The sequence below is a fragment of the Bactrocera tryoni genome, chromosome 5 (genome assembly GCF_016617805.1).
Source record: "Bactrocera tryoni isolate S06 chromosome 5, CSIRO_BtryS06_freeze2, whole genome shotgun sequence".
NCBI lineage: Eukaryota > Metazoa > Arthropoda > Insecta > Diptera > Tephritidae > Bactrocera > Bactrocera tryoni.
The window spans coordinates 54,522,442-54,536,272 of NC_052503.1; the positions used below are offsets into that span (position 1 = coordinate 54,522,442).

Sequence of the window (13,831 nt, forward strand, 5' to 3'; positions counted from 1 at the left end):
TCGCGTAGTTTTAGGTGATACGTACAACCGTTAGGTGAACAAAACTATAATACTCTGTAGCAGCTGGTTGCAAGAGTATAAAAATTATGCTTACACATATGTACATTGCAATTGCGTAATTCATTTCAGACAAAACTATCACAACAGGACCTAATACATATATGGTACATATGCTAAAAGTAATTTTCATTCGAAATTAAAATCATTGTATTTTCCATTTTGCCTGTGCCTTTTCGAAATTGTTGAAATAAAATCACGAATTGGGCGATGGTGAGTAAAAGGTGGGACTTAACAAATTTGTTTAACTTTTAAATGCAGAAATATTGTATTGTATTATTCATGCCTTCATACTTACATTAATCACTGCACGAAGTATGAAGAAGGCCACTTCCGCTTTGCACATTGCATCGAATTGCTAAAAAGAAGATTGAAACAGCATAATCACTCTAAAAAAATACTTTGCACCTAAAAATAAATTTGAAGTTTAGTGTCGATATTTACGTGTGTATTTACCTCAATCATGTATATATGTAAAAAAATATGTATATTAAATCAAACAATCCAATGATGTACAGTAACTAGGAAACAAAAAAAGCTGAGTACTCAAAACGGTTGCACTGGTGACTCTTCTTCTAACAATATTGAAATTACTTCATATACAGTCGTACAGACAACATCTCCACGAATTACATTAACAGTTTAAATTAGTCGAGTTACCAAGAAGATTAACAACTAAAATTGAAATGATCGTTAACATAAAACTCTCTATTACTCTATTGACTAGATTAAATTACTCCCCATAAAACTTTGCTTGAGAATACTATTTGCGAGGCGTATAAAGACTTTTATGAATTGTTAGTATCATATACAGACATATATGGCCGAAATCTCGCGTTCCACAAGAAAACCAGAAAACACTTCATAGAGAATTTTGCGATTGCATGACAGGATTAAGGATGGAACAGCAAAGTGGATGCAGAAGCTGCTAGCTTTGGCCCATAGAAGAGGCATTGGGCTCTATCAGGATTACGCCGGGTCAAGTTAAGTATAAATAAATAAATGAATTGAAAATTCTGTTTGGAAACTATTCAGACCTTTAAACAATCCATTAAACCAATCCTTCTCAGTATATTGCTTGAGGCCTATTTATTTGGCACCTGTTTTCTTTCAGCCAACTGAAATCCAACAGCCTTACTGAACACACTCACAAAATTTGGCACAAATCCGTAAACAAACATGACCGCCATGAGCTGTTAAACCACGTCATCCATAATGATAAACGCTGATGGACGACAGAAGGAATTTTGGTAAACGAACACGACTTTACACCGAACGAGAGTAAATCAGCCTCTTAAATAGACCAAATACGAACACTCAATGACGGTTCAAGTATGTAGCTCCGTTACTAAAACGAACACCACTTCCCACAATAAGATCCAAATGCAAAAAATACAGAATGAAGAAAAATTATTTTTGTACTGAAATAAATGTAATCATTTAATATATTTTGAAAGCTCAAACAAGGGTTTTGTATTAAAAGGCTTCATTTACTATTTTGAAACAGCTGAGGCTCATCAGATTTTCAATCACCGCTTCTTTTCATTACCTTTCGAATACGTAAGAAAGATTTTATTGGAAATTTTTGAACTTAGTTCGGTAGCTGAAAATTTCTAGATCTCGACACTCAAAAAACTCCCGATCGGGGGTCAGGCACATTTAATCTAACCTATCTTTCGAAGCTAACTAAAACTATTCTCTGTTCGTTTCCTTTCGACTTAACCCTTCTAGCATAGCGTTTCTTTTGTTCCATTAGCTAAAGCAAAGCACTTAGTAGCATTTCCGCACACTTCGCGTGAACACTTACTGACTCACAGACCCAAAGACAATGAGCCACTTTAACTTTTCACTTTGATTTCGAATCAATTGTGAATGCAACCGAATTTACACTAAAAATAACTGCAACAAAACAGGCACGAGCATTAAAACAAACTGAACTTGAACAAAAATGTGAAAAATCTGAGTTATGCAGAAAGTTCGCCAGCGACAATAACAACAAATCGACATGCACTCAATGCAAATTGTTGCAATGCCAGTGGAGTACGGTTATTCGGTTGCAGCACTTGTGAAAGAGACCAGAAAAAAGAAACTTTGCACCAACTTTCTGTATGTTAAAAGCTTTAAAATATACAAGTGACTGAGTGGGTGAAGGTAGGTGGAAGGGATACGAAAAAGTGTGTGGGCCACCACTTGAGAAGGTGGGTGTAGCTGAAGTCAAAATTGGTTTGAGGAAGTGGCTCAGTAGTTGCATGGAGCCGCGCAGGTAACTCAAAGAGCAAATAGGGACTACACTGCGAACCACCACAACAACAAGCAATGCATTTGAATTTCGCACACGGAAAAATTTAAAAATGGTTGATGTTGAATACCAGATATACGTACATATATGCAGTACATACCTTAAAATAAATTATGCGCGAGCTTGACAGAAATAGCGTGGAAGTGACAAAAACGCAAAATGCTTGTGAAAATACTGACAACTCCTGGAAAATTTGTAAAATATGTGCAAATATATTTTGGTTAGCCGGCGGAGGTTGTGTTGTGGCACTGCCAGAACACTGTTATTTAGGTTTAGCGACATGCTTTGACCAAATATATGTGAAAACTGTGCTAGCAGACATACTCGTGCACTAAAATTTCACAGAGGTACCTGTTTGCGGTATATGAAATCTTTTTCCGCAAATTTTAAATTTGTAAATGACGAAAATCTTGAAAGTCTTGTATTGGGTATATGAGAAATAACGGTAGTATGGACTTGATTTTATCTTATTCTGCCAAAACTTCGTATTATTAAAAGAAAAGGATGCTTTATGAATATTAAAGGTACCTCACGTCACCAATATAGGTGAATTAGTAGTGGAGTAGATAAAGTTAGTCCGGAGATAAGTGATTTCACCTAAAGGTTCCCAGCGCCCGGTCATCGTCTAATTTTGGCAACGGCTCTTATAAGGCGTGTTTGCACCGTCTTTGTAAAATTTAATGCCGTTAACCTATTAAGATTAGTTTATCGCATTTCAAATCATTTTAAATAAGTCGATAGGACGAACAGACGGACAGATAGACAGTCAACGTCAACGATTACATATATATATTTGTGTATATAACGTTATATGTGTCTAATTTTATATGCATTAAAATTGCCTTGAAGAACATTGAAAACATAATTCCTATCAAAACATACATATATTGTGTATTAGTGAAATCATATTATCTAAACTATTGAGCGATTCCGAAGTCTTTGGAGATTAATTATTAAATTAATTATATTAAAATTAATTATATTAAAAAAAATTGAAGAAGAAACATAACATTGTGTAAAAAATGTCCACTTTGTGGCTTTCGTATAGGATGAGCGAAGTGTTTTACGCCGAAGGTAGACCTGAAAGTTTAAAACTAAAGTTTTTTCGAGGATATAAATTGAATTATTCATTAGTATAAAAAAGTACCTGGAAATTGTAAATCAATTATCAATTTTATCGTTTTCAAAGCAATCCCCACCAGATTAAAACACTTATGCCAACGATTTTTCCAATCCTCAAAAAACTTTTCATAAGCACTTTTTGGGATTGCCTTCAGCTACTGCTACCACTTAATTGGCGTAGACACCGCTTACGCGATTATGCTACTACACAGAGCAGTAATTTCAGTTTGATGAATTCATTACGGGTTTGGCTTTAAATCCTTGAATTGTTCTTCTTCGTTTTTTCCCTCCATTCCGATGATTGTTGACTTTTTTGCATGTCAAACTGTGTTATAATTCTTTCCGTGAATGTGAGATCGGAATTCGCACGATCAAGCAAATTCCAGGAGACCTTTTTACGGTACTCGTTTTGAAAAAAATTCTGCTTTATGGGGACGAGTCCGGCATGAACTCGATTAATACTCAAAACATCCACCAAAATCATTCGAACCTGCTTGACGATTTTCAATCCTTCACTTTTTAATATTTTCATCAGTTGAAGAGGTCGAAGTCGTTCAGAACGAGGCATGTCTTCAACGATCTCTTGACCGTCTTTGTAAGCTTTGTTTTTGATAAAACCGAATCACCATAATCATTTTTTGGTTAGAAATACAAAATTTGATAAAAAAAAATTTTGTCTGACATTTTTATCCATTGAAAAAATCGCAACGCACTGCTGAGGTGTACCGATTTAAGTGGTTACATGGGTTTACGTATTTCAAAAAATCGAAATTTTTAAATTCTACCACACCTCTAGAATATTATCCTAAGTTTTCAGTTTATCAGTAATAGTTTCGGAGATACAGCCTTGAGAACTTGTGTGTTCGAGGCTAGTCTTTAGCTCGTTTTTCTCGAAACTTTGTTTTTGAACTACTTAACCGATATTCATGACATTTTGCACAGGTCTTTGAGATACAATTTTTAAAGATTTGGAGGAAGATTTTTTTTCGATTACAACTAATTGAAAAAAATATGTCGCGAAATATTAATTTTTTTATAAAAATGTTTTCCAAAAATCGAATTTTCAGTTTATTCCTTCGTTCAAGTTCTACGATATGGTTTCAACTAAAATATTATTTTATTTTTTCTCTTTAGATGAATTAGAATTTTTTTTTGCTAATATTATATGTTTGTAATAATAAAAAATTCTAATAAAGTGTTTAATTTTTTATATGAGAAAAAATTGTTGAAAAAGGGTTGTTTTTAAACCGAAGAAACCCATGTAACCTCTTAAGCAGCAACTGTAATCAAATTTGTTAACCGATCGCGCTCATATTTGCCATAGTAATAAAGGGCATATAGTTTTGTTAAATACATTTTCCGGGTGCTTTTTTGTCACAAAGTATATTACAGTTTTGAACTAGTATTTTTTTCTTCCGACCTTAATCTGACAAGTGTCAGCTGTGAAAAAATTCACAAGTGAAAAAAATTTCATATTCATAAAAAAAAGCTTTTTCTTAGTTTAATATAACAGTTTTTTCCCACAAAGGAATGCAAAACGTGCCCATATTCGAATAACAAAAACTTTTAAAATGAATTTGAGGCATGTAAATTGTTATTATTTATAATGTCGTGAAAAGTGCTTTGTTTGTATGAAAAAAAATTTAAAATATTCGCTGTCAACAGAATTTCAGTTTGCTTTTTCAAATTGCGGTTAATTATAAATATTTCAAAGCGAAAAATTATAATATTTTGACCAAATTATCATAGATATTTTTCGCTTTCATATTGATTGTAAAATACTCATGTACTTTACACATGCTTTTGGTTTTACAACAAAGACTTTTGCATTCATTCGGCAAAATTTTGTTGCAACAAAAAACGTCTATGCATGTATATTTGTATGCATTTCTCTATTTCTTCTTGCTGGGAACTTTGCTTTGAATTTGTAATTCGCTAAATTAAAAATCAGACTGTGAAAACGAAAGAATAAACTGAAATATGCAAATGTAACGGCGAATGGCGATGCAAATGCAATGCACGAAAGAATCAAGACGAATCAAGGCCAAAAACAGCAAGTACAACAAGCACTGAGTGAATTCAAACCAAAGTATGCGATAATCAGCAAAACAAAGTGCCAGCAACCACTCACGGCCCTTCCTCCTGCACTCCTGCCACTACAAGACCCCTCCCCTTCTGCTGCGTTATCAGTTGAATAAGGAAATTTATGCAGTTTCCTTTGTACGCATAAAAATCGCTGCTGCTCGCCGTTCGGCAAACCAGAGGCCAGAGTGCCAGAGTGCCTCAGCGCATTATTATGCAAATTTTTATTTTACAATCTTCACTGCTTGTTAGCATCAAATTGTTGTATGAATTTGTTGAAGCTTGTTTGCACCGTGGCTAACGGTCCTTCTCGTACACGTCCGCCGTTGGTCAATAAAAACGAATGAATGAATGAGTGAACTCAATAAAATTTATGAATTGTGTTGCATACATTAAGGTGTATCAATTGTTGCAGCACGACCGACTTACTGACCTTATTTACATGGTCTCGTAAAACATTGGAGTAGACCATGGCCACCGCTTCCAGCGCCATAAACGTGATGTAGCCAATTATCCATGGCACTATGAGACCGGGGTTCTCCTGCAAGAAAACGAAAAAATTTGGCAATTTATTACAATATTAAGCGATCATTTCCATAAAGACATATTTATATATAAATATTCACCAAATATCTGGTGAAGTCATTTAAGCAAGTTGAATAGCCTTCCTGCAAATTTAATTCGGTTTTGTTTCTATATGTAATTTAGGCAACAGAGAAAATTGTCAAAGCCAAGACGGCGCGATTGCTTTCGAATTTTCGGACAGATCACTTTTCAGCAATCTTTGATGCTATTTAAGTTCAATCTGAAGGATTTTCTACACAGTTAAGGGATTGTCGACAACAGATGTATTGACGGGTACACACCAAGTCCGAAAAAGGCGATTAATGTTCTTACGCCTGGGAAGTTGATGCCCACCATCTTTAATTTCTGAGTTTCACAAGGTGTTATCTACAACGACTAATATTTAACCAGCTACATGGTTTAACTATGTCAAATTATTAGGTCGATACCAACGCCGAATATCCCAAAAATTTTCGCGTTTGGGGACGAAAGAATGGATTCTTCTGAAATATTTATTGGATCGCCTTGTATATGAGTATTCTAGTCTGGTAGGAATACAACAGGTTTGACATAACTCTATAGGTAATAGAACTGTACTTATCGAATAACAGTGAAATTCAACAGACCTAGTACAAGCTGCTGGTAGACAGGAAGTGCAATAAAAACAATTAAGGAAGGGCTAAGTTCGGATGCAACCAATCATTTTTAATCTTACAACTTGCAATAATCGCAGCCAGGAAAAAACTTAAAGGTGTAAGACGTCAGAGGATCGAAATCCAAGCAATTTTATATATACAGCCGTTGACAGCTAATTAGAAACGCTCCCTTTATTGTAGATGGCTGATGAGTATAATGATTAAATGTTTTTGTATACCGTTATTCATATTCTTAAATGTCTTGCATTGTTTGCATTACTTTATCTACAACTAAATTCGCTGATTTTTGTAGTTATGCAGTTGAGGTTCTGTTAATTTTTTAATACCAAATATTAAATACGTTACGATATACATAGAAAGCTAATTAGAAACAGTTCCTTAAAGAATTAAAATTCCTTCTGGTGCTAATTTTTATTAATAATATTATTGATCTCTGGTAAGGATGTGCTTCAAAGTTGTGGTTTAAAATGTATTAAAATGTATTATTCAAGTTTTTTAATGAGAAAGAGTTGCAGCTGAATTTTAAAACTATTTCCAATGTTACACGCAAAGAATAACCTAAAAAATACTGACATTCTACATAAAACTCAAGACACATATAATGGCCAAATATCAAAGAAAAGAATTTCCCGGCGTTTGGTCGAATTAAAACTTCACGGAAGGCCAGCACGCAGGAAACCACTTCTGACTAAAATTCAAAGTAAAAAACGCGTCGACTTTTCCAACTAACATGGAGAATCAATCATGGTGTAGGAATTTTTTCCCTGGAATGTTGTAGGTCCGCTCCATATGATTGGTGTAATTTCAAAAAAGAAGAAGTACGTCGACATTCTAAAAAATGTCATTTTGCCATGTACTAAGGAATAATTTGCCTGTTATATGGAAATTCCAACAAAATAACAATGCAAAGCACACGGGAAAGTTGACACAAAAGTTTTTTGTTAAAAATTCCATGAATGTTTTGGAGTGGCCTGAAGAGAAAGCATCTCTGTTGATGTCAAAAAAGCTGTAGGTACCAAAAATACCACAAATAGGGATGTCCTTTTTGATGAAATTAGGACGGCATAGCAAGCAACACTAGTAGTGTGCTGTCAGAGTTTTAAAACGTCAATTCGCAGTGGATGTGAAGCAGTATTAAACTAAAAGAGTTAAGTAACAAAATGCTAACTGAAAATAAGCAATTTTTTTTATAGCAGTATTTTTTGCTTATACATAAAATATTTTCGATTCTAATTAGTTGTCAATGGCTGTACATATATAACACTTTAGCTCATTTTCATTGAGATAACTCACATATTGGCCGATATATGCGGTACAAAGTCATCCGGAAGTTCGATTATCTTTACATTAGGTGTATGGGGGATAAAGGAAGTAATGGTTCGTTTCAACCCATTTTTAATATACAGACATACCATTGTCAGAAAAGTACGCTATCCCTGAATTTCAAATATATATCCCACACATTGACTAAAATAGTCAACTATAGGTACCGGGGTCCAAATATTCGGTACCTAGGAGCTTGAACACTTTAAGTTGGATTTGAAGATTTTTCGGTCATAAGGTGGAATACTCTAAAGACATTATCGAATAGATTAACGAATCAAGTGGAATTTGAAATTATACTATATGGGAAGTATGGGAAGGCGTGGTTTTTGTCCGATTTCGCTAATTTTAACAGCGTCACATAGGAACATATATGAAAAGAATGCTACGTACCAAATTTTGTCGAAATCGCTCAGTCTGGGACCCGACTGGGATATGGGATTTCCCCAAAAATTAGGCGGTGCCACGCCCATCGTCCAATCTTTTCCCCGCCCCTATAACGCTTTGTTATACCATCCCGCTTAAAAATTTCTACGTTTTCGACGCATTTAGATATTGTTTTCTCTCGCTTTCAGTAGTTTTAAATAGTACCGGATTATGAGGAGTGAACGGGGTTTTCATCCGATTTCATCCATTTTCTCACGAGGAGTTCTTGTAATATTCTTGCTGGGGGAATTTAGTTGTTGTAGTTTTAGCCGATTAGAAAACATATATATTAAACTTATTGGAGGGCGGGGTCAGGTCCACTTTTTCAAAATTTTTTGCTTACAGATGCCCCTTGCTACTGCGATGCCCTATACCAAATTATAGTTTTACATCTTAATGTACTGCTTGGTTATGGTATTTTATAGGTTGCCGTTAATGACGATTTGTGGGCGTGGCAATGGTTGGATTACGCCCATCTACGAACTCGTCAATTTTTTTGTACTAAGAAACCTTCAGTTACAGGGTGCACGGTCGGACGGACAGATAGACAGTCACCTGAATTTCAACTTTTCTCGTCACCCGATATCTATATCGCTTAGTGGTGAACAAAACTATAATAATATGTAGCAAAAGTTTGCCAGAGTATAAAAACAGTAAAATTTGCTTCGATATACAGAATGATTATGTATGGTAACTATAGGTGCGTGGGAGTGGCACTTTTTTTGTTTGTAGAAGAGAAAATAATTAATTAGTTACTGTTTTTTATGAAAGTAGTAAGGCTGATGCCAAAATGTGCTTTAATGAGTTTTGACTGGGGTTTCTGACAAGCGGGATAGTCATTCATAAAAGAGTTGGTTATGGTACTACTTTACTGGCGTAGAAACCGCTTACACCCATAAAAGTACTTATCATACTATAATATCTTTAAGGCTAAGTATGCACCGAAGACGATTTTTCCCATTCGAAATTCAAAAGTGGCTGTTACGGACAAAAGTTTTGAAAAAATCCACGAAATGGCTTTGGATGGATCAAATTGGTTGACATTATTGAAGGTCTAGGCATAGCAAATTTGCCGTTAAGATTGTAATACTCAGAAGGAAGCATCTGAGACCCTATAAAACAAATATAAGTGATCGAACTGAGTTGATTTAGTCATGTCCGTCTGTCCGTTTCTGTTTATCGGCCTGAAGCACCATTCTTAGGATACTATTTTTGGCTTGATAACAAAATGATTTCAAAGAATACATAATCTGATTAAAATTTAATAAATTTGGTTAAGATACTCGGATTGATAAAACGACTAAAGGTGCTGTGAGATTTACTTATTATAAGTTATTCCATCTCTTCCATAACAACACTGTAACTATGCGATGTTTTTGTTACATAATCTGCAAATGTCGCAAGTAATTTATGAAATATTTAAATTTCAGTAGCAACCATGAAAACCTAAATGGCAAAGACTCCAGATACGATTTATTGCAGTGACATTGCAGTTTCATTTAATTAAAAATTAATGAAAAACCTCTAGTGAGGCAAATTCGTGCCGAAAGACAGACTGTCCTTCTTAGTTTACTCGCGCGCATACACACGCACATATATCATTCCCCAAGGCACACATACGAGCACAAGCACACGCACACACATTAAAATAACACATGCGATTATTTATACTGCGCCATTGTCTAACAGCAAATACGCATTTGGAAAAATGTTTATTCAATGAGCGCCGCTCCTCGCCACCAGCCATTGCACATCCACACACATACATACGCTCATGTGTATTAGCGTCTGCACGCTGCGCGTTGATAGCAAAACAAAGCGAGGCGACTTTTATTCGTTTAATGATCAGCACTCACACACACACACATTCACAGTGCTCACCGAGAATCTCGCAGTGACTCGTCGCCATTTGAATATGTGCATATGTCCGTCCGTGTGTGTGTGTATCCTTAACAGCTTTCCTGTTTCTCATCGTTTGCTGCTTATTTTCGCTGGCTCGTTGGCTGGCTGACTGCTCCACTATTTGGTTTCCTGCGGATTGCTAATGCTATTGTTCGAGCGTGTAAGTGCGCGCATACCTGTCCCCGTGTGTGTGTGTGTGGGTAGCCAGCGATGTGGCCTGTGTGCCTCGGTCTGGTGGCGGCGGCTAGAGTGGCGTCTTGTTGATTTACTGCACGTGTGCTGTGAGCATGAGTGCGTCTGCTCTGAACATAGGAATGTCTGCGACCCAAGGCTCTAACTATGCTAGCACGTAGGAATATTGTTACGCACACATTCACAGGCACATTTGAATTATTAATTTATATCTACGCCGTTTTTGCTCTAAGACTAGTGCTGAACGTGTGCTGTCAGAATGTCAGCTAACACGCTCATGAAATCTAAAATGATTATAAATATTTTTTATGTCATACCCGACTATAAACATACATAAGTATGTGCAAGTGTATGCATACTTATATAGTATACGGTAAATTTGATAAAAATATTCTCAAACGTTGAATAATGTCTGAAAGTAATTTGCATACATATTATTTAGTGGTAATAAATTTTTGAATAAAAATATCTTCCTTAAACGAAAACATTAATCATAACTGCAGAATTGGAGCTTATGGAAAGTTTTGACGATTTTTGCCCACTAATGCTGGTTTGAAATTATTTATGTGTTACAAATTCAGTTTTATGTAGTCCATCCAATTATAAAACACACTTGACGATCCAAAGTGCAACGAGCAGAGCTTATCAAGTAAGCTGGCGAGAAACTATAATACTATTATTTAGCTCTAATACCTGATATTTTCAGATGAAAGTATGTCCGTTGAGTCCATAAATAGCTTCAATAAAGGAATTTTTATACCTTTGCAACATGTTGCTACAGAGTCACTCGTTCTTCTTTTTCACTACTTGGCCCCAATTGGATATTCCAAGCAAAGCGGGGTCCTTCTCCACCTGATCTTGTAGTGGAGTGGAGATCTTCCTCTGCTTCCCCCGGCGGGTACAGCGTCCAATACTTTCAGAGTTGGAGTGTTTTCATCCATCCGGACAACGTGACCTAGCCAGCGTAGCCACTGCCTTTTAATTCGCTGAACTATGTCAATGTCCTCGTATATCTCATACAGCACGTCGTTTTATCGACTGCGGTGTTCGCCGTTGCCAATGCGCAATCGACCATAAATCTTTCGCTGGACCTTTCTTTTGAAAACTCGTAACGTTGACTCGTCCATGCCACTGCACAATATAGCAGGATGAGTGACTTATAGAGTTTGGGTTTTGTTCGTCGAGAAAGGACTTTACCTTTAATTTGCCTACTCAATCCTAAGTAGCACCAGTTGGCAAGAGTTATTACGCGTTGGATTTCGAGGTTGACGTTGTTTTTGTTGTTAATACCGGTTTTAAGATAGACGAAATTATCTACGACTTCGAAATTATAACTGTCAACAGTGACGTGGGTGCTTAGTCACGAGTGCGACGACTACTTGTTTGATGACAGGAGATATTTCATTTTGCCCTCGTTCACCAGCGGACCAATTTGCTTCGCTTCCTTATTCATTCTGGAGAATGCAGAACTATCATGATATCATATCCTCGGCGTACGCCAGTAGTTGTAAACTTTTATAGAACATGGTACCTTCTCTATTTAGCCCTGAAGCTCGAATTATTTTCTCCAGCAGCAGATTGAAGAAGTCGCACGATAGGGAGCCACCTTGTCTGAAACCTCGTTTGGTATCGAACGGCTCGGAGAGGTCCTTCCTGATCTTGATGGAGCTTTTGGTGTTGCTCAACGTCAGTTTACTCAGCTGTATTAGTTTTGCGGGGATGCCAAATTCAGATATCGCGGTATAAAGGCAGCTCCTTTTCGTGCTGTCAAAGGCAGCTTTGAAATCGACGAAGAGGTGGTGTGTGTCGAACCTCTTTTCACGGGTCTTTTTCTGGTCGGTTTTTGATTTTCCAGATCTAAAGCCACACTGATAAGGCCCAATCAGTTTGTTGACGATGGGCTTAACTTTCACACAATACGCTCGATATAACCCTCTATGCGATGTTTAGGAGACTTATACCACGGTAGTTGGCGCAGATTGTTGATTGGCTATTCTTTCGTCCAACCATATTTTACAAAGAAGCTGCTGCACGCTCCTCATCAGTTCTTCGCCGCCGTGTCTAAATAGCTCGGCCAGCAATCCATCGGTCCCCACCGCTTTGTTATTCTTCAGACTGGTAATTTCTATTGTAACTTCTTCATGGTCGGGCAATGGAATGTCTGCTCCATCGTCATCGGTGAGGAAATCAGGTTCGCCTTCTCGTGGCGTTATATTTTCACTCTCATTCAGCAGGCTGGAGAAGTGTTTCCTCTAAAATTTTAGTATGTTCTGGGCATCGGTCACTGGATCACCTTTGGGGGTCCTACAAAAAAATGCTCCGGTCTTCAAACCTTCTGTTAATCACCGCAACGTTTGTAAAACTATCGAGCAGTACCCCTGTCGGCCAGCTTGTCAAGTTCTTCATACTCTCACATTTCGGTCTCTCTCTTTTTTGTTTGAAAATGCATCTCGCCTCCCTCCACAACCATCTATCCCATCTCGCACTTCTGTCGTCGATTGTAACGTTGCGAGGTAGCGCTATTGCCCTGGTTATGATTCATACCATTAATTTGTACTTTCGGAAATATACTCGCACTTAATCAAGTTATTGTCGTGATGCACTGCCTATTTGGATGCAGTTTATTCTTATATTTTTTGTTTGAAACTGCGATTGGCTTATTATAAATGCTTGTGCGTCGTTCGCCCATAATCTAGCAAAGCCGCCTCAATTCCTTGGCGATAAAATTATCAATGCGATTTTCTGTTTTGATATTAAAAATGTCTTACACTTTGTTCAGGAGCAACAATCAGTATAATCCATGAATGCGCAAATGCATGCACTTTTACAATAGCTATGTGTTGCTATTATTATTGGGTAGTCGAAAAAGTCTTTTCGTATTTTGTCAGTAGATGTCGTTGCAGTCGTATATCTCCAATGCTACCAATCACATTGTATCATACCATATAGTGTTGAAAAGGTGAGATTATAAGCTTCATTTAACAAAAAAATTAAATTCGGAGAAGTTGAAAAAAGTTACAGCTGTTCAAAAATAATGAAGAAATACGCTATATTTTGAAATTTTTGTATAAAAAAGGGAAGAAAGCCACGCAAGCGACCAATGAAATTTGTGAAGTTCTAGGAGATGATGCTGTATTAGTTCGGGTAGCACAACAATGGAAAAATGGCAAAAAATGGTCGATCAAAATGGTACATATTTGGTTATTTA

The 13,831-nt window shown here is 36.5% G+C and overlaps 1 protein-coding gene across 1 annotated transcript in view; it reads right to left on the reverse strand.

The window, feature by feature from the left end:
* Positions 1–337: 337 nt before the first annotated feature.
* The window catches only part of LOC120778367, a 130,240-nt gene continuing 116,746 nt past the window's right edge, over positions 338–13,831 (reverse strand). The window contains exons 5-6 of the mRNA XM_040110154.1: positions 5,994–6,101; positions 338–415 (exon numbers count right to left, since the gene is read on the reverse strand). Coding sequence (XP_039966088.1) covers positions 338–415; positions 5,994–6,101 — 186 coding nt within the window. The remainder of the gene's footprint in view (positions 416–5,993; positions 6,102–13,831) is intronic.